Source organism: Peromyscus eremicus, chromosome 7, assembly GCF_949786415.1.
Source record: "Peromyscus eremicus chromosome 7, PerEre_H2_v1, whole genome shotgun sequence".
Lineage (NCBI taxonomy): Eukaryota > Metazoa > Chordata > Mammalia > Rodentia > Cricetidae > Peromyscus > Peromyscus eremicus.
In genome coordinates, this window is record NC_081422.1 from 37,289,396 (window position 1) to 37,310,599 (window position 21,204).

Sequence of the window (21,204 nt, forward strand, 5' to 3'; positions counted from 1 at the left end):
GTTTTTAGATACATGGGTACTTCTCCTTAAGTACAGTGAAGATGCTCAATACTGCAGGACGCAATAATTACCTAAGTGCTCTATTGACCAAAGCAATAGTATTGACAAACTCAAGTGTTACCGGGAAAATAGCATTAATGGCCTTGTTGAGACAGATCACATATCTACAAAAGAGGATGACAGTTCTAAAATAAGACCAGCAGTGCTCGTTTTTAAAATTGACACTTTACGGAACTGGGTAGTGGCTCAGCCAGTCAAGTGCTTGCCCTGTAAGGACGAGGGCCTAAGTTAAATCCCTGGAACCCGTGCCAAAAATAAAATTGGGCTGTAATTGGTACTGGAAAGGTGGGGATGGCCAGATTCGTGGGCTTTTGTTGGCCAATTGGTCTAGCCAAATCAGTTCAGTGAGAGAATCTGTTTCAGAAAAATAAGGTAGACAGTGAAGGAGGCAGATACCCAGGGCTGACCTCTGACCTTTCCAGGGATGTATAGACACAGGCAGGTGCGAGTATGCACACACACACACACACACACACACACACACACATGTACATACACACAATAAATAAGCAAATGAATAAATAATAAAAGGACATCTTACACCCATGAATTTACACTGAGGAATTAACACAAAAGATGGGATAAAAATGAACATGATATCTCAACACGTCTTATCTACTGCTTTTGTCCTGAGTCAGATTAAGTCTCCTGCTAAAAGGACAATGGTCCCCAGTCCCTGAGCATTAGGCTCTTGAGTAAAGCTCAGTGCACACAACAATAACACAAAAGTCGGATGAATCCCAGCTGTCCTCCAACTTCCGATGGCACACACTGCTTCACAAATGCTGCCTAAGCCCACTGTATGGTCGTCTTAAATATTTGGCTTGGGGACTGGAAAGATGGTTCAGCTGTTAAGAGCTTAAGAGCACTTGCTGCTCTTGCAGAGGACCAAGTTTAATTCCCAGAATCTCATCAAGCAGTTCACAAACACCACGATGCCAGTTCCAGGAAGATCTGCTGCCCTCTTCTGGCCTGTGCAGGCACCTGCATTCACGTGTACATACCCACACATAGACACACACTTACACATAATTTAAAAATAAAATAAATCTTTTTTTTTATAAACTAGGCGTGGAAAGGATAACTGAAAAGTGACCTGAAAAATAAGAGAAAAAAATAGCTACCCAAGGCAGAAATGTCTACACAAATGTAATAGTCAAAACAGGAATCTTCCTCTCTCCCAAGCCATACAGACAAGATTATTACCCAGGGGTGAGACAAGACTTGTTTTATAGTGTGGTTGGAGGAAGAAATGGCTGGAGGAAGGGATATTTATTACATAGGGAAGCCAACTTGCAATTGAATTAGGTGAACAATGAGGGGCTCCTCGGTGTCTAGCACTATACTGGATCCTGGGGACACCTGTGTGAGGGGCAGGCATCCCTGTAACCTGAGTTGGCTTACCTGAGGAACCCTGAGGTGACATAAATAAGCAGGAGCACTATCTTGCTGGAACCCACTGATTCCCAGCCTCAGCCACTGCTTGGTATCTCACTCAGTAAGAACAGGGCTAACACTCCAAAAGACAAGTAGTGCCTGTTTTCTCTCAGGTGCACAATCCAGCTGTGTGTGTGTGTGTGTGTGTGTGTGTGTGTGTGTGTGTGTGTGTGTGTACAGACTGAGGAGACACAATCAGTGATGAAGTCCTTGCTGTGCAAGTATTAGGACTGCAGTTGGGATCCTGAGCACCAATGTAAATGCTGCTTTATACAGTGGTGGGCGGCCTGTAATCCCCGACTCCATGAGAGAGAGAGAGAGAGACAGAGGATCCCTGGAGCAAGCTGACTAGACCAGCCAAATTGCTGACCTCCAGGTTCAGGGAGAGATCCTACCAATAAAAGAGAAGAGAAATGAAGAAAGGCATCCTACATCAACCTTTGGCCTTCACACACGTGCACATAGACTCACATAGGCAAACATGCACACACATACATGCATACATGCTATACACACATAAAAATAGAAGAGACCTCTGAGGAGAGAAGAAACAGTCTAAATGGATCAGGAAGAAGGAAACAAGTGAGAGGGTAGTGAGGGGGTAGAATATAAAATAATAATAAAAGCAGACTAGAAGATAGAGTCACCCAGTGGTAGAACATGGGCTTACCATGTGTCAGGCCCTGGATCCAATGTCCAGCACTGAGTCTGTTTGGTTCACGTAGGAATGTGTTCAGATGGGATAGCAGGAGTTCTGAGGTTAGGCCTTTTCAGCTGTCCCTGTGTAGTCGCAAAATCCATCTCTCTACTCCATCTCTGTGCTGGCTAGTTTTATGTCAACCTGACACATGTTAAAGTCATCCGAGAGGAGGGAACCTCAATTAAGAAAATGCTTCCATAAAACTGAGTGGTAGGCAGGCCTGTGGGACATTTTCTTAATTAGTAATGGATGGGGGAGCACCCAGCCCATTGTGGGTGATGCCATCCCTGGGCTGGTGGTCCTGAGTTCTATAAGAAAGCAGGCTGAGCAATTGATACTCAGCCATGATGAGCAAGCCAGTAAGCAGCACCCCTCCATGGCCTCTGTATCAGCTCCTGCCTCCAGATTCCTGCCCAGTTTGAGTTCCTGTCCTGACTTCCTTCTGTGGTAGATACAACGAGGAAGTGTAAGCCAAATAAACTCTTTCCTCTCCAACTTGCTTTCGGTCATGGTGTTTCATCGCAGCAAAAGTAACTCTGACTAGGACAATCTAACTTTTAACATCCACAGCACTGCACAGTTTATGGAATGCTTTCACAGACACTGCCATATTTGCCCCCCACAGTAGAGAAGTACCCCACTTAGTAAATTGAAGTGGCATTTTCTGCCTCTAGATGAGAATGGTCTGCTTACAACTCAGTTCCACTCCATCAACCAGCTACCAACCCAGTGCACACACAGGACCCGAACACAGAGGGCTACATGAAACCAAGCTGTACCGCTGAAGTGACCTAAAACCTTAACTCTGGCTCTTTAAGGTTCCTGGCCCCTGTCTTGAGACTGAGCCATATCTCCAGCTTCCCATGATGCCAAATGAAAAGATCAAGACCATCTTAGAGGCGCGAAAAACAAAGTGAGACCCAAAGAGCTGGAAAATCGAACCCCACACTTGAGGTAAAACTACAGGTCAAATCAACATTATGTCAAAAGTTCAGGGGCATTCTGTCCTAGCTCTCTTCATCAATGCTTTATTTTACATTGGTGCCTGGTTTCAGAGCCATCCACCCCATGGGCCTGATCGCATCCTAATAATTTAGGAGAAACTATTTGGAAAATAATCTCCGGGATAATGTACACCACCCGTGTTGTTTGTGGTTGTCTGAGGACTCAAACTAAGTCCAGACGGAACCCCACCGTGTTTAATAGAGCACATGGTTGGCATTTAATAAACGCCAGATAATAAAAATAGATGAACTGCCTCAAAGTCACGACATCTGTAGAGTTTCACTAAAGCACAAAGCGGGGTAACAAGTGCCATGCCCCATCTACACCACACCTGAAGTTTCCTTCCTCTGGGCCACTGTGAAAGACATGGCCCCCATGTCTAACCAGATATGGAGATGCCAAATGGCGTGTCTCACCAATACCATGGTGAGAGAAACGGGCAAGAGGGCTCTTTTATTCAGCCTCTTCCTTAATTATAGCTTGAATCTAAATAATGAAAATACAGCACACGGGATCCGAAATAATTTAGAGTAAATGAAAAGCCACAGAGTAGGGGTGCTAATCACATTATCAGAGGCAGGATCGGAGGAAATGGACAGATGGAAACACCAAATTACCGGCAGAGGAGCAAGAGACTCAAAGACAGGAGAGATGTGTCCAGAAATTAAGCCCAGTTTCCATGCTAATTCAGAACTGTCTGTTTGGGGGCTGGAGGAGGAAGGAAGGAATGCAGTTTCCAGTAGAGAAACTGCTCATTAGTACACTAGCAAAGCAATAACCCCAGCTAATAGGAAATATTGTGATGTCTCCAGAGAACAGAGGGAAAATTCAGATTTACTCTCCCATCCATGCAGCTCAGCATAATACAATATATTCAACAGAGTTGAATAAATACCAACGAGAAGGTTAAAACATTGATTAGGAGAAATATTTCACCCAGCTGACATCTGGAAGCAAACAGACCAGCGAGACAGAGCAGGCTGGGAGACGGAGGTTGTTTGATTTCTGTGGAAGTTACACTGGTGATGTGTGGCTGCCCCTCAGGGAGTGAGCCCCGGTGGGGAGTGGGAAACGAGGAATTTAAGGAGGGAGGGGGTGGCCCTCGGTGCAAAGCTACTGAGGGCTGTTTCCACTGGGTTTATTACAGTGCTTTATGAAGCACTACAAGAGACATCTTCAGCCAACACCAGGGTTGCAATAGACACATAATATAACAAATGGCTTATAAAAGGTTATGGAATCTTCTAGATGACTGAGCCTAAATAAATTGTCTCCTGTCTGGGATTCTGGTACCATATCATTTCACAGCGCTTGTCTAATCTCAGTCCAAACAGGGAAAGATGTCGGAGGTTAGGGTGACAGCTGGAGGAAACCGTACTTTCTACCTTCACACTTTACAAACCGGATTCTAGTTGTACCTTCCAGTTACTAATGGCCACGGGGATAGGTTGGAAGGCTCACGCCAGCTACCCGATGCTGAGCAAAACTGCCTTTGACTCCCTAAGTAGTATTGGATCTTGGTTCAGAAATGGGATGGGGAGCTAACAGGAAGCTCCCAGGGTTCCTGGCTGGCTAGCACGAGTCTGTCCAGATCCAAGAGCACTCTGGATCTCTTGCCACCAAGTGTACCTGCCTTTTGAAGGGAAAAACAAAATCGTTGGCAAACTGACCCCGTAGATCTTAATAAGGCCCTTGAAAGGCAAAACAAGCCACACATTTTCATAGCTTACTCCAAATCTGTTGTTAACTGTGCTCCTCACCCTGATGCAATAGACTTTTGAGGCTCTCAGACAATTAAGAAAATGGGCATAATTGAGCTCTCCAAAGGTATTTTGCGTGGGGAGGAGTAGGCAAGAAATAATAGAACACTAATTGCCACCATTCATCAAGTGGATACTCTGTGTGGCTCCACGTACTTCCAGTGTGTATTGCTGAGGCTTCAGAACAGTCTGCAAGGTGGGTGCTGTTATCATCTCCCCTCCGTGCAGATGACGCAAGCTAGGAAGTGTCTGGTGTCCAAAGCCTAGAATCTTTGTACAACTGGAGGCCCGAGACAATGGACTCAAGACAATGGACTCTTCTGCCGTGTGAGCGTCAAGTGCCCGTGGCAGTTCAGCAGCCCCAGTGTCACAGGTGAAGGATGGAACACTGAGTCATCACTTGGGTTTGGGTCAGAGAAATACCTTCTTTTCCTCCCGATGTTTTCCTTCATACTGGAGTTCAACATGGGGTGCCATACACGACAGGCAGATATTCTATCACTGAGTGACATCCTCAGGACTAATGGAGTTTGCTCACCTATTTGATTTCTTAGACTGAATCTCACTATCCTGCCCAGGCTGGTCTCAAACTTCTGGACTCTTGAGTAGCTGAGCCTGCAGACATATGCCACTGGACCTGGTTCCAGCTTAACACTTACGCGCACACACACACACACGTGCGCACACACACACACATGCGTACAAACACTCTCACACACCCTCACACACAAATATATATACACACTCACATAAGCACACACACTCACACATGCAAACACACACTCACACACACATACATTCACATATGCATACAGACACATATATACACACTCACACACAATACACTCACACATGCATACACTCACACAAGCACACAAACACATATACTCAGAAGCACATACACACATACCCTCACACACACATACATACACTCATACATACACAAACACATACATATACTTACACAAGCGCACACACTCAGAGACATACAAACACTCACAAAAGCACACACGCTCACACACACACAGAGACACATACATATATTCACACAAGTGTACACACACACACACACACACACACACACAGAGTCTTACAAGACAAGGACCTGCATCACTTTCCTGCCATCCCCCACTGCTGTGGGATGGTCTGTATGTCAAGTGTGTTGCTGATTGGTCAATAAATAAATCACTGATTGGCCAGTGGCCAGGCAGGAAGTATAGGTGGGACAAGGAAGAGAATAAAGCTGGGAAGTGGAAGGCTGAGGCAGAGAGACACTGCCAGCCGCCACCATGACAAACAGCATGTGAAGATGCCGGTAAGCTATGAGCCGCGTGGCAAGGTATAGATTTATAGAAATGGATTAATTTAAGCTGTAAGAACAGTTAGCAAGAAGCCTGGTATGACCATACAGTTTGTAAGCAATATAAGTCTCTGTGTTTACTTGGTTGGGTCTGAGCGGCTGTGGGACTGGCAGGTGAGAGAGATTTGCCCTGACCGTGGGCCAGGCAGGAAAACTCAAGCTATACCCCACCTTCACTTGTAGCTGTCTAATGGGAAATTGATTAGAAATCCTGAAATTTCCACCTCATCCCAGGCATCTGATCTTGGGAATGGCATAGCTAGACTTTAGGAAGATTGACTAAGCAGCTGGATCCTGCTGAGTGGGACAGAAGAGAAAAGGAGAGTTTGGAAGGTTACTGTAACATCTAAACCAGAGCTTGGAATGTGGCAGAGAGATGACGTGGGAAGAGTGTTGTCACAGGTAATCCGCAGACAGGCACAGGGGATAGCAGCGTAGTGGAGAGGAAAGGGCTAAAACTATTGGAAAACCCGAGAGGTTGAGTTTGCCATTAAGAGGAGGGAAGGGTGGTGGGGAAAGGGCCTTGAAGGTAAATACAGTTCACTTATGGCCAACTTGAGGTCCTGTCAGCAGTGCTGAACCAATTTAGGCATGTCCATCAGGAAGTTGAAAATGTAGCAGCAGCTGCAGGACCAAGTGGCACTCAGTCCACACATTCCAGTTGGGTTCACGCCAGGAGTCTTGTTCTCCCAGGAATTCATAGCTGCAAGTGCTTTATAGAGTTTCTCAGCACATGAAGGTAACAAAATGTGGTGCGTCCATACAATATTGTCAGCTGAAAGGAGAGTAGCCTGCTGACACACGCAATACAAACCTTGACGACGTTATGCTGGGAAGCCAGTCACGAAAGGCCACATCAGATATGATCCACCTGTGTGAAACACAGATAGATAAATCTGTGGACAGAAAGTAGTTGCTAAAGGCTAAGAGAAGGGAGCATGTTAGTGGGATGTGGTGAGGAAATGTTCCAGAATTGCTAATTATAGTTGGATAATGAGAATATACAAAGACCATTGAACTTCATACTTCTAAGTGGTGAATTTTATGGAATAGGGTGTATGAGCATGTGTGTGTATGTGTGTGCATATGTGTGTATGTGGTGTGCATGTATGTGTGCATGCACACAAGTCTCTGTGACATATATGCCTGCATGTGCTGACGTGTGTACTTATGTGCACATAGCATCTTTCTCTGTTGATCTCCACTCTAATTTTTTTCTTTTTTCACTCTCATTGTTGCGTGTGTGTGTGTGTGTGTGTGTGTGTGTGTGTGTGTGTGTGTTGTGCTGGCATTTACCACGGTGAAGGTCAGAAAACGACCCTGTGTCGGACAGGACTGAACTGAGGTCACCAGACTTATCAGCTTGAGAACTTTTCTCTCAGTGAACCCGGGGCTTGCCATTTCAGCTAAACTGGTTAACAGCTAAACATTGCTGACTCTAAGATCTGCCTGCCCCACAAGCCCCAGCACTAGGATTACACATGTCACCCACCAGGGCTGGCTTTGACATGGGTGTGGGAATCCAAACTCAGGTCCTTATGCTTGAGCAATAAGCACTTTACGCACCGAGCCACCTGCCCAGCCTTGCAGGACATTGGATTTGCAAACACTTCAGTTGTTTTTAAAGGCAGGGTGTCACTATGTGGTTCAGGCTAGCCTCATACTCATGATCCTCCTGCCTCAGTCTTTGGAGTGCTGAGATTACAGGTGTAGTACACTAATGTTTAACTGACTATAGGCACTTCTAAGGAAAAAACTATTTCTGTAGCCAGTACTAATGGCAAAGTCTTGAATTCTGCTTCTGTTAGGGTGTGCATCAGAATCACTACTAGTTTCAGTTGCCTTATCTGTGAAAAAGGTGACATGCACTTGCCTCCAGGTCCCAACAAAGAGGACAGGTGCTGCTTGTCCAGTGTACAGCACCTGAAACATTTTATACTCAGTAAGTTGGGGCTGATATTTTCCATCGTTATGTCGTGTGAATGAGCACTCAAAAATACTAACATTACTGAGATGAGGGGGTCAGATGGGACCTGAGGAAGACTCCACACAGAGGGCAGTAACTGGGTGACCGGAAATGAAAAGTGTGAGCAGGACCTTGACAGCTGGAGAGAAGTGGGTGCATTCAGACTTTGGGAGACGTAGAGCAGAGGCAGGCAGGCCCTGGAACACCAGGCTGGGGAGACAGGAAGGAGGCAGATTTTCCTCAGAAGAGGTCACAGTGGGGCATGGAGGGAAATAAAGCTGGCTAGATAAATTAGGAACCTGTCTCAGAGACTGAGCAACTCAGTCTCACGAGCGCATGTAGGTTCTTGGGCAGGCAAGTGGCATGGTAAAGGCCATGTCTTTGGGATAGTCAAATGGATAGTCACATGTGTAGCAGCCTAGAGAGCAGAGGAAGCAGTTTATGCAGGTGTTTAGTGTGGAGGTGTGTGGCAAAATGTCCTGGTTACACTGGAAATACAGCAATGGAAACATCAGACAGTCGGAAAGAAAAAGATCACAGAGCCTGGTCACAAACACTGCAAGGATCCCGAGGCCCACGTTTCTTACTCCTTTTCTTTTTTCCTTTTTCAAGCCATCATCAAACCCTCAGCAAAGCCCTTGTTTTCTAGAACAAAGCTGGGAATAAGTTAGCCAATTAATCAATGGCCTCTTTAGTCACCGGCGCCCAGCTATTTTGGCTCCGGATAACAAGAGTCTTATTTCCATCTCCTAGGTCTGCCTGGCTGTGATTGCAGTTCTGCTCAATGTATCTTTGAAGAGAGATGAAGGAAAAAGTTGAGCATGTAAGTTAATCATAACTCATGTTTAAAGATCCTGAGCCTTCTCCACATAATCCCCCCACAGGGAGCAAATATTAGATTCCTTATGTATTACAGTTGAATGTCACTGACTGCCCGAGTTAGAACGTATCCACAAAAGAAGTTTCTAAAAAGGCAGCTTGGGGACTTAAGACTTGAGTCTTTTGCTTTCAGGAGCAGGAAGTTTAAAAAAAAAAAAAAAAAAAAAAAAAGAGGGCTCATCCCACCTCTTTTCTCTTCACTTGAGCTGTTAGTTCGTAAATATGATGGCGTGAGATCTGAGTTCTCTGGGGCTATCTCTAGGCTAGAACCATCATTGTGGTGGCATGTCAGCTGGCCAACTCCTCAGTCCAGCTAGCTCATATTCTGGGGACTTGGCATTTAACTCCCTGCATTCCAAAAAGGCCATTGCTGAGGATAGAGCTGGAATGGAGACAGGACTTCATTGTCCCTCTTCAGACAAGGTTCGACAATCCTCCCAGGAACCAGGGTCAGCTCTTCCTCTGCTAACCTGCCTGCCTTTCACACGAGTGTGGGGAATTAACTCGGGTCCTCAGGCTTGTGAGAGTATCATTTACTGAGCCATTGGCCCAGTCCTAGTAAATCCAGATTTTATTTTTGTTTTTTTTGAGACAGGCTCTATGTAGGCCCTACAACTCACTATGTAGACCAGGCTAGCCTTGAACCTACAGAGATTTTTCTACTTTCCTCTTCCCTCCCTGGTGCTGGATTAAAGGTATATGCCACTACACCTGATACAAACTGGATTTAAAAGAAAGATTACCCTATAGGTTTGTATTTAACTCTAACTTTTCCAGTTGTGTGTATATTTTATTTCCATCAATAAATTCTAAATTGCAAGTGTAAAAGAAAACCTACTACTTTACCAAGCATATGAAGTACATTCTGGGGATACAGGAACCATTGGGGTGGTACACACTTGTAATCCCAGCCTGGGGATGGGAGGATCAGTAGGGCTCGGTGGCCAACGAGTCTGCAGTTCCCGGTTGAAGACACGCCAGGTCTCAAAGGAGATGGGTAGAGTTTATGACACTCAAAGCTGTCCTCTAGCATCCAGACACATGCACTGCACATATGAACACAGACATGCATATGTACATTTTTGAAAAAAGATACAAAATGTGTTGATTGGGAAGCCACTATGGTTTTCTTTTTCCATTCTCCTGTTTGATCAAGTTTGTGTGCATGCATGTGGAGGTTGATGGTGGAATTATCTTCAAACATTCCTCTATCTTATTCACGGCAGCAAGGATTCTCAATCAAACACAGAGCTGTGATATGGCTAGTCTCGCTAACCAGCTTGCTCTGAAATACTGTCTCTGCCTGAGGTTGGAATTACAAGGAGACTGCCAGCCCACCTGGCACGTGGGCTCTCAGAAGCTAAACTCTGGTCTTCATACTTGGCCAGCAACTGTTTTAGCCCAAGCCGTCTCCCCTGCCATTTTAGTGTGTGTGTGTGTGTGTGTGTGTGTGTGTGTTCTGATTATGTATACTTAGTCTATTGTCTTTTAAGGATTTTTGTTTATTATACTGGAGTTTAAGACTGAATCTCAAAAACCTGCATGAGGTCGCACAAATGGAATTTGGTAGTTTTGTAATTTGTTTTTCATATGGAGAGAGCTGTGTGAAATTTTAATACTTTTACATAGTTTGTGTCACCTTATCTGGTAAGGATGACCTTCTTTGAATGCATAATAAATTGGCTTTTTGGCTCAATATCCTGTAGGCAGCAGAATCCACGTAGGAAAAGGGGAACCCAGAGGGCAACCCAGTCAGGATCACGTGACAAGGACGAAGATGGGGTGGAACTGAATGCTGATGCTGTGTGGCCTGTGTACCTCTTGGTTACATCAAGGAGTCAACAATTACTTTCCTAGGGCTGGAGAAATGGCTGAGGGGTTAAGATCACTGACTGTTCTTCCAGAGGTCCTGAGTTCAATTCCCAGCAACCACATGGGGGCTCACAACTACCTGCAATAAGATCTGGTGCCCTCTTCTGGCCTGCAGGGACACATGCAGGCAGAACACTGTGTATATAGTAAATAGATACATCTTAGGAAGAAAAGAACAATTTCTTTCCTAAAGTGACTAGAACACTGTTTCCTGTTATGTCCTGTTGATGTCTGCACTAATGACAAGAAGCAATGGCAAGTGGGGCTACGGGAGGCGTGGCGAGTGAAGATGGGCATCTGACTAGTCAGTGGCTCCTCACTGCTGCTCATCTGCAGTGCAGGCTAGACCAGATTCCCGCAGGATGTCCTGGATGATCAGTGAAAACCTGTCACTTTACAAAGCCTTGATGACATATTAATACACACACACCTACACCCACACACACCCTGATGATGATGGGGACTGAGCCCAGAGTCTCGAGTTACATCCCAGCCTAGACCTCTTACCTTGGAAATCAATATTAAATGTTTGGTGAACTAATCATAACACTATTGAAGAGGAATGTAAAAAGTACCCATAACTGTTTACATGCAAATCACATTTTCTGTATTTTCAAAACGCTGGCTGAGAGCAAGTGGGGATGACATTCAAGTTATCTGTCCTGGTGCACGCATGTTTGCCGTCAGAGATAGAAGTGCAGGCTTTTCATTTTAAAAACATATTTTTATTTTTACTTGTGTGTACGTGTATGTACATTTGGGGGGGGGGGGGTGCTACATGAAAATATGTGCAGTGCCCACAAAGGCCAGAAGAGGGTGTCAGATCACATGGAGCTGGAGTTACAAATGGTGATAAGCTTCCTGGTGTCATTTCTGGAAACTGAACTCCAGTCCTCGGGGAAAGCAGTGCATGTTCTTAAACTGAGTCATCTCTCCTGCCCTGCTGATTTCTAACAGGGCTTAGAGTACAGATAACTTTGGAGAATCTAGTTTCTAAAAGGTTTAACCAAAACATACTCCAAAATACTAATCATTTTTTGTCAAGCATCTTAATAGGCTTTTCAGCTAATGTACCCCAGAATATTTGAAACTACTCTCCCATGAAAAAGTGAAATTACACCTATGCTTCAAAATACAGAAAATACCAAAAGCCAGTCAGCCTTCTGAGTGAATGGCATCTGCGAACAGAGTTGCTGTCCCTGAAGAAGTCAGTCAGCGCTGGCCTTAAACTCAAGAGATCTGCTTGCCTCTGCCTCCCAACTGCCAAGATTAGACCATTGGTATCAAAAGTATGTGCTGCCATGCCCAACCCACCACTGCTTAAAAACCAGGGACAAGACTGCCTCGTTACCAGGGTGATGTCAGCAGCCTGCACTGATGCAGAGGATTGTACTTATCTGTGATCCCAAGACCCATCCCACCAGTAAAGATGTTATAAGAAGCAGGACAGACATGTGAGTCACTCACTGCCAGTGGGATTAGCTCCTGGCTCCTTGTCCACTCAGTTTCTCAAAAATCACTTGTCTAGACAGGTGTGGTGTGACCAGTCGCAATTTCAGCACTTGGGAGGCACAGGCAGGGAGGGGCCTGAGGCCAGCCTAGGACGAGACTCTGTCTCAAAAAATAAACAACTTACACAAGACAAACAGGAATACATACAAATAAAAAGTCACATGCTCGGTTCTTTTAAGCTTATTTAATATTTGAACTCTTATTTTCTATTTTCCCAGACCCCAGAAAACAGAAAGTTTTAGATGACCCAGTATTTTGTTCCAGAAACATACAGCCTTATCAGCTATTCATAAAAGAGCTTTTTACAAAGGAACATCTGAATAATTAGAGCAATAAAGTCTTTTAGGCATTTCAAAATGTGATCAGTAAAAATACATGATTATTAATAAGGTTTCTTTTCAAAGATAGTTCCAGATTTCTCTTAAAAGCAATTTCTGTTAAAGAGTACATGATTGTATGGTGAACGAGGAAAGTGAGACGTTCTAGTGGGAAGAGGCTCATTAAAAACAACCAACAGTGTGCACGCTACGGTCACCATGCTGTAGTATGTCTGCTTAGCGGGTGGCACCTGGAAATGGCGGGGAGGGATTGGTTTCTAGGAGTCTCCTTTTTTTCTGATCAGTTTATTACCCAAACCCCCAGTCCCCACGGGGAAGGCAAACGGACAGAACAAGAAAGCTCCTTTCTTGAAGAAAGAACAGTTTCACAGATCACACTAAATGGGGGTGAAGTGTCAGAAAAACAAAACCATCTACAAAACAGACTCCTGAAAGGTCTTGCTAAGGTTGTAGTTTAAGGTCCTCTGGTGCCTTCTGTAACATGGAGGGAAGGAAGTACAGACAAACCCAAGTGGCTCCGAACACTATCCCACACCTGCAGAGAGCTGACTGCGGGGATGGGAGGGGGTCGAATGCAGGGGTCAGGCACCAGACCATCCCCAATGCCAAGGAGCAGGGCGGAGGGTTAAACAACTGCATCATAGAAGCAAACTCAGTCTTCTGCTTCTCAAAGCAGGCAAAAAGGACTCTTCTCTTCCTCCCTCCCCAAAAGACAAACAAAACATTTTCTAAGAGGGCTTGTTCTTTCTAGAGGTCATTAGAAGTTGTTTGGGGAAGACAAAGGCAGAAACACTCATGAACTAACCTCCCATGGGATACAATAAATAGTTACAATTTGGGTTGTGAAAGCAGCAGGACTCCAGCAGTCCAGTCAGCTGCTTTGAAACTATACAAAATGCATGGCGAAAGCCATCCTTTTAAATTACAGTACTTGGAAGGTTTGCTGGTTTGGCTTGATTAGGTCTTTTCTCCGAAAAGGAGACACTCCACAAATAATCTGCCACTTAGTGACAGAAGAGCCACTGAGCTCACAAGAGAGCAGTGTCACGGGCGTTGTGCCTCTCCCGCTGGCCTAGTACTCTTCAGGACAGAACAGACTGTACGTTCTCGTCACCCAACTTGGAGATAACTATGACGTTGATCACCTCATTCCAGAACAGGAGGGATACCTACTGTCACCACCACGGAAGGGAGATGCAATGTCAAAGCCAAATGGATGTGATTATAATGGCCAAAATGAAATGGAAGGCACGGGAGGGCAGAAGGGGAGGGTACAGGCAAGAAGTAAGGCTGGTAAGATAAAAAAGGGAGTCTCAAAAAGTGGGTTTTTTTTTGTTTTTCTTTTCAGAATTCACTTCATTCTGAGGTTTCATCTAAAAAATGTAATGATATGAATTTATTTGGAAGTACTGGAGCAATGCCAAAGTCCCTTTCCAGTTAGCATTGCTGTAACCCTAAGAGAGGCTAAGATTCAGGAGAAGGAGAGCAAGCAACCAGGAGAGCAGATGCAGGTTGACTGTGCTAGGGAACCATGAGAGGACCTGTAGTGTCGGACGCCAGGAGAGCGCTGCTGTCTGGGTTTCTCCTGATGAGCTACCCTGATGGTGTAGTGTAAGAGGCTGCTGGAAGACAATGGAACCATGTGGTCTCTACGTGCTTCTCCTAAGAGATACAGGGAGTCCAAATACCAAGCTTCACCTATATATTATGTTCTACATCAAAATTTCAAATCCCATTCTGAGTTATGCTTGACCTATGACTCAAAATACAATTCCAATTTAGGATCCAAGCTGATCGATGTAAGAACATAGAGGAGTCCTCGAGGGCAGAAATGGGAATCTGGACCCAGATAGATGAACTTGTTAAGTTGTTGAGGTGTTCTTAAGAGCAGCTGAGGGAGCATCCCTGGTGAGAAAGACCTGGTGTGGGGGCACTAAGGGGTGAATAACGTTACATCCTGACTGCCCCCAGAGTTCAGAGGGCCCTCCTGCAAGATGTAAGTAACATATGAACTCCTTGTTTATTAACAAAATTTAGATTTGACAAATGATTTTTTTTTTTTTTTACAGAACACTCCAAAAACATATTTACCAAATACACAAAGAAAACCACTGAAAGCCAACAGAATTAAGGAGTTCTCAGGCCACAGTTCTGACTAGGTTACCCTCCACAGGTGCTGCCCACACGGCAGCTATCACCAGCACCTTGGTGGGTGCACTGTTCACCTCTGGTCTCTGTTGCCAAGGCCAATCACGGCGCCATGCAGACAGGGCTGCGGCAGGGGAGTTAGAGGAAGGATCCTGCGGTGACACAAGCAACTCTCTGCCACACCTTCCTCTGCCATCCTCGGCTCTGCTCATGCTCAAAGAGCCCTTTGGCACCATCAGTGCAAAAAGGAGAGTCAGACCTCCAGGTACTCATTTTTACTGGCCTGGTAATCAGCAGTGCCCGTGGCTAGTGACAGCCAAGGTTCAACTCAGTAGTGATTCCGTTGAGAAAACCTTCCCAGACTCTCCCCCCAACCCTCCCCTCCACAGCACCCCACCACCACTGAAGCATTCCATTTCTTTGTTCTCATGTCCTGCTCACTCTGCAGGAACATTTCATACAAGTGCCAGTCAATGTATAATTATACAAATGTAACAATACCAAGAATAACAAACTTATAATCAAGAAAATAAAAATTTGTTTTTTTCTCTCCCAAATCCCAACTATCAACAGAAAGACAACAAAGGAAATACACCATTTTCAAGTGCCTGCCGTTTAGTGTATTGAGGATTCCTGTTAACTGGGGTGGAGCCCAGGCACGCAGAAGAGATGCTTGCCTTGGGTGAGAAGAGGTCCTGCTCTGAGCAGCTGCGCAGGATACAGCTCACGTCATCTGCATCCACACACAGGAGTCATGGAGCATCTCTGAGGTGATCCTCAGAAAGGCAGCCTTCTGGACAGAGCGGCTGGGGTTACAGGTTAGTGAAGGTCGGGTATTCCTCTCTCTTCTCCTGCATTGCCTCTCTGCTACCCTCTCCACCCCACACCTGACCCTGGCTTCAGGAACAATTGATCCCTGGGTGTGCTAAATACAAGGGGCTAAAACTCCCACTACTCAATTAAAACAAAACAAGGCAAAGTAAAAATTAAAGTGTGCTTTCAAATACGGAATGAAATCAAATAAATACATCTGATTTTCTCTTTGTCTTACCTACGTACAATTTCATATCCTACACCCAAAGCTCTATACATTTGGTTTTTACTCTGAATCAAAATGCATTTCTGATGGTGAGGAGAGGAGAGTGAGAGAACTGACGTTCCCTCACTGACAGACTTGTGCAGCTGCCAGACTGAAGAACTAGTCCCACTTGGGGCACCCTGGGGCATGGCTGAGCCCAGGTGGTTCCAGGCAGATCCTCTGTCACACTCTCTCTGTGTCCACACTGGATCCGGGATGTGGTTGATACAGGGCTGACACTCAAAATCCAACAACCTGCAGTCACCTCCAGGACACGGGCTCTAACTTTTATCTGAGAAGAATGAAGATATGTGGAAACCCAATTCAGAGAAAAAGTAACATTGTGAAGAACACGCATGCAACGTGCAGGCATGGTCCTGTTCACTTCTAAATCACAGAAGGTACCCTCAAAGTACACAGGCAAATGAGTATGAACTGGCCCATGAGCACAGGCTGAGCTGCATCAAGGCCCTGCTGGCCTTGGTGTCGGAAGAGACACAAAGTATGGCAGGGCTCCTCACAAGGGAGTTGGAGTAGCACAGCACAGCACAGGCTCTACTGAATTTATGGTTCACCAGGCTTCCCTCCACCCTGCCTTCAGCTTGGAAAAGGTAAAGAGAGAGAGGAGGGGCTGGCGTAAGAGCTGACGACCACAGCTCTTCTGAGAGCAGGAAGGGCAGAGTCAGCAGCCTTGATATATGATGTTTAGAAACAAGCAGTTTCTAAGAACAGGAAAGAAAAGAAATCACAGATTTCCATGTTGGAGAGTAATAAATCACATATCCAGTGTGCTGTTAGGCAGGCTGAGCCACCATTTCACGTACCTGAGAGCTTGTCAGAGAGGGCCGAGCCAGTCAGCCTTTGGCAAAGAAGGGCGTAACTTTCTTCCACCTTCTGTAACAGTCAAGATTTTTCATGGGGATGGCACAAGAAAAATAAAATTAGTTGAAAATAGGAATGAAGGTATTCTCTGTTATAGACACATGGCCCTGAATTTCAACATTAACACTGACCACTGGAGATGCTGTCAGCTGGGAAGAAGACAAATTTCCTTTTCTCATTTCTCACCTGCATGAATGAGTAACAACTTCCTATATAAAACACTGCAGAAGCACACGGCAGAGGTCACCCAGGAAATGGCCCCATACCATGTGACAGATGAACACAGAAAGGCCTTTTAGATACCCTGCCAAGCTAGCCACATATGTGAAATTAAATGAAAAGGGGAAATCTATTTATGTTGTGGAGCCGAAACACTAAGGGAGCCGAGTCTTGAACTAAAAGGCTAAGAACACTACAATTCCCAACCAAATGATATCATGAAAAAAGTGTGTGGGCTCTAGCAGCTGCGTCTACCCAGAGCCAACATCTGTACCTTAATGGTCTTTCGATTACATGTTACAGTTTCCGATTTTGTGTTTTTATGGTGTGTGTGTGTGTGTGTGTGTATGCATGTGTTTCTTATGCTTTTGTCTGTTATTGTTGTTATTGCTTTGTTTATTACTGTTTTTTAATTTGCCTACTTGTTTTCTAATAAGAGAAAGAAAGAAGGTGTGGAGTTGGATGGATGGTGAGGTGGGGAAGAGCTGGGAGAAGTTGGGGGAAGGAAAATCATAATCAGAACATACTGTATGAAAATAATTTATTTTCAATAAAAAATAAGAGTCCTTTTCATAGAAACCATCACAGTGTGGTCTTTAACAACCAATTTCCAAAACACTCCATTCATGCTCATGTGTTTGGATAACAGAAGCCACTGGAGCCAATTTCTACCCATTATGGCCTCTAGGCAACTACCAATACTACTTCATGAGTCACAGATAATTAATAGGCTATATCGAGTCACAGTATTACCTGGCCTTGATCCACAACCATGCAACCCCACTAACTCACTCCATATCATTCGACATGATGGAGAACAACTGCCCCAAGTACTTTTAGGTTCTTAAAATTTAGAAACCCAAACAGACATGTAACTAGCTACAAACCTACAACTTTCCTGTTCTTGTAATTTGTCAAAGACAAACACTGTCAATACCAGCTTTTATCCAGGCCTATTCACAATGAATGGTCAAAGAAAATAAAAATCGACAGATACAGAACCTGGACCAGCCAGTCTATGGACATCAGGATTCCATCACTTCAAACTTGCACTCTGCTAACTGTGTTCTTAGGATCAAGTGCTATGGAGGTTGAAATGTGACATACCTTTAAGTGTTCGAGATCAGCCTCTATTTTATGAATGTACTCCAGGATTTGGCTTTGTGAATCTGTACAAGAGGAACTCTGGATCTCAAAACAAGCATCCTCCATAGCTCTCCAGCGTCGCTGGACCAGGAATTCTGGGGTGAATGGTGAAACTGCCCCATCAGAATGAACATTCGGAGGGGAATGTTGTTGCTGGTGGGTGGAGTCCACAGAAGGGATGCCTGTTACAGGCTGCAGGGTGAATGAGGAGGCAACCTCCTCATCTGTGGAGCTCTCCTGCACTGCATCATAGCCATCAAGGATCAAACAGTTTCCTATTGGTAGAGACAGGATAGTCTGATGAGATTAGCACTGCCACCAGAATGGGGTATATGACAACTTGAAAAGCTACTATGGTGGGGTAACCAACAGCTCCCAAGTTTAAATTCCACCAGAATTTACTTCGGATTAAAGTCAACCTTAGCAAACGTCCACAGCAATTTCTGAACAACTTCCTATTAGTCAGAGTTGTACGAGTTTAAAGCTGTAAACCACAACAATGCCCTTACATGACTTCCCTGCCCAATACCCTTTCCTGGGCTCCTGTCACTCTCTCCCTGCCTGTGTTCCCTAATGACAACAGCAGAGTCTGGCAGTGCTCACTGCTGAAATGCCCTCCCCAGGGATCCACACAGCCTTTCGCTGCACTTCAGATCACCATGTGTGCCCTCACTGCTCTGCTCTGGTGATTTTCTTCCTAATTTATCTGACCATCTGACGCTTATCACTTGCTTTTTAATTTACCATTACTCTTTCCCTTCAGGCACTTAAGCTTCTTAAGAACAATGGAGTTCCTGGTATTTTTCACTGTTCAATCTCCCAGGCCCTATGACAGGGTCTGGCAAAGAACAGATTCAGTATTTATTATATGAAGGAACACACACACACACACACACACACACACACACACACACACACACATTAGATACTAAAACAACATCCATTCCAGCATATAAGACAGTTTACAATAACCAAAATCGAAGTTGAAATGTAAAAGCCACTTGCCTGAGATGCGTAAATTAACATCCTTCTCTTCCTTTTTAACTGCTCCATCACCTTCTGATGGATTATCATCACTATGTGCTTCACGGGCATCAAAAAAGTGCTCTCCACTGTCATCCAGACCCCCTTCTGGCTCTGCAGTAGGCATCTCTGGGGTCAGGATCATGTGGTCCATTACTAAAATGTTACTTGCCTGGCTGTCTTGGGATGCCAGTATCACTGAGTCCTGTGCAGCACAAGACTCAGTTGAAGTCCGTGGACTGTCACAAGCTGCAACATCACCAGTTCCAGTTTTAAAAGGCATCTGTCCTTCCTCAGCATGACAAGCCTTAACATTTTCAGAGTCCTGGATGCCGCTCTCTGCCCGCCCCTCTTCCGAAGCTGGCCTATATCTTGAGAAGGACTGCCAGTCTTCCCGGGTGTTCTTCTCAGTCAGACCCAACTGCTGGGCCAGCAGCTGCTTCAACAAGCCCACTAAGAGTCAGGGTAGGGTGAAGAGATCAGAAGAGAAACTGACTATCACAGTCTGACTGCCAGGTGAAATCAGGCAGCTCAGTCTCCCATCACTTCTAAAACTAGGAACACATAACAACATACAACCAAAATATTAATCCTACACAGTTTTGCTGTTTGTTTTGATTTTGGTTTTTGGAGACTAGGTTTCTCTATATAAAGGCCTTGGCTGTCCTGAACTCTCTCTGTAGACCAGGCTGGCCTCAAACTCATAGATCCTCCTGCCTCTGTTTCCTGAGTGCTGGGATTAAAGGTGTGCACCACTACACTCAGCCTACATAATCATTTTTATCTTGAAATATGCAATCCAAAATATGATCTCCTCACAACACTTAACATTAAACTACACATGACCAGAGCTAAACATTCTGAATAGCGAGGCCCTCCTATTTAAAAGTCCTAAATACACTCTCTTGCAGCTAGGCCAGCAAAGCTAAATCTTATGCTTTTTCTTCTCAAGAGTAGACATTTTTTTCTAATAATCTTCCTAAATGGTGAAGATGATTAATTGTATAATAAACTTAAATTCCAATAATTTGGTAGCAGTATATGTAAGTTCAAAGGGAAGTAGTCATTAGTTTTTAAAAATTACCTTACTAATGGCATGGCTTCTTTGGGATGTTCAAAGTGAGATCCAATTCACCCCTAGGCTAAGCTTATGCTGAACTCACACAGGTGATGACAATTCTGGGACCATGCAGTAAGCTACCAGTCATCACTAAGTCTGTCACTTCAGAAGAATCCAGAATAAATGAGATTTTAACTAACTGCAACCCCCTGCTTCTACCACAGGCTTACCCTCTTCCTCTCCAAGTACAGTGCAGGTCTAAGAAGACCTCTCCCTTTCTCAAGCACATTAATCCTCCCCAAAATGGTAGCCCTAAAACACTACCTCCCCACTGGGATGGTTTGCCACTCCTTGTCTGGACCATGGTGTATAGTGGTATTTTATTTGTGCTGAAATGTGATTTTATTTGTATGTTAATAAATAAAGTTTGCTTGGATATCAGAGGTCATATCGAGCCACAAGCAGAAGTCCAGCAGTGGTGGCACATGCCCTTAATCCGATCACATGGCAGGCAGAATCTCTGTGTGGTCAAGGACACAGCCAAGCGTGGTGACACGAACCTTTAATCCCAGTACCAACCATAGAGACCTGGAGATCTGTATAGACATGCAGTGACAAGGAAGTCATGTGGTTGGGTTCAGAGCCAATGAGAAGGCAGAACAGAAAGGCAATAAAAAGACAAGTCAGACAGAAAGAAACTCTCTGGGGAAGTGACGGTGGCGAGGTGGTAAGATAAGGTAGTCATGACTCTCTGATCAC

At 44.8% G+C, this 21,204-nt stretch overlaps 1 protein-coding gene across 4 annotated transcripts in view; it reads right to left on the minus strand.

Moving 5' to 3' along the window:
• Positions 1–12,720: 12,720 nt before the first annotated feature.
• Arhgef12 (Rho guanine nucleotide exchange factor 12) overlaps positions 12,721–21,204 on the minus strand; it is a 138,488-nt gene continuing 130,004 nt past the window's right edge. For all 4 annotated transcript variants that reach the window (XM_059267682.1, XM_059267680.1, XM_059267681.1 and 1 more), the window contains 4 exons: positions 19,368–19,838; positions 18,324–18,637; positions 16,940–17,009; positions 12,721–16,407 (listed from right to left, as the gene is read on the minus strand). In XM_059267682.1, the coding sequence (XP_059123665.1) occupies positions 16,397–16,407; positions 16,940–17,009; positions 18,324–18,637; positions 19,368–19,838 (866 nt within the window). In that variant the 3' untranslated portion in view covers positions 12,721–16,396. The remainder of the gene's footprint in view (positions 16,408–16,939; positions 17,010–18,323; positions 18,638–19,367; positions 19,839–21,204) is intronic.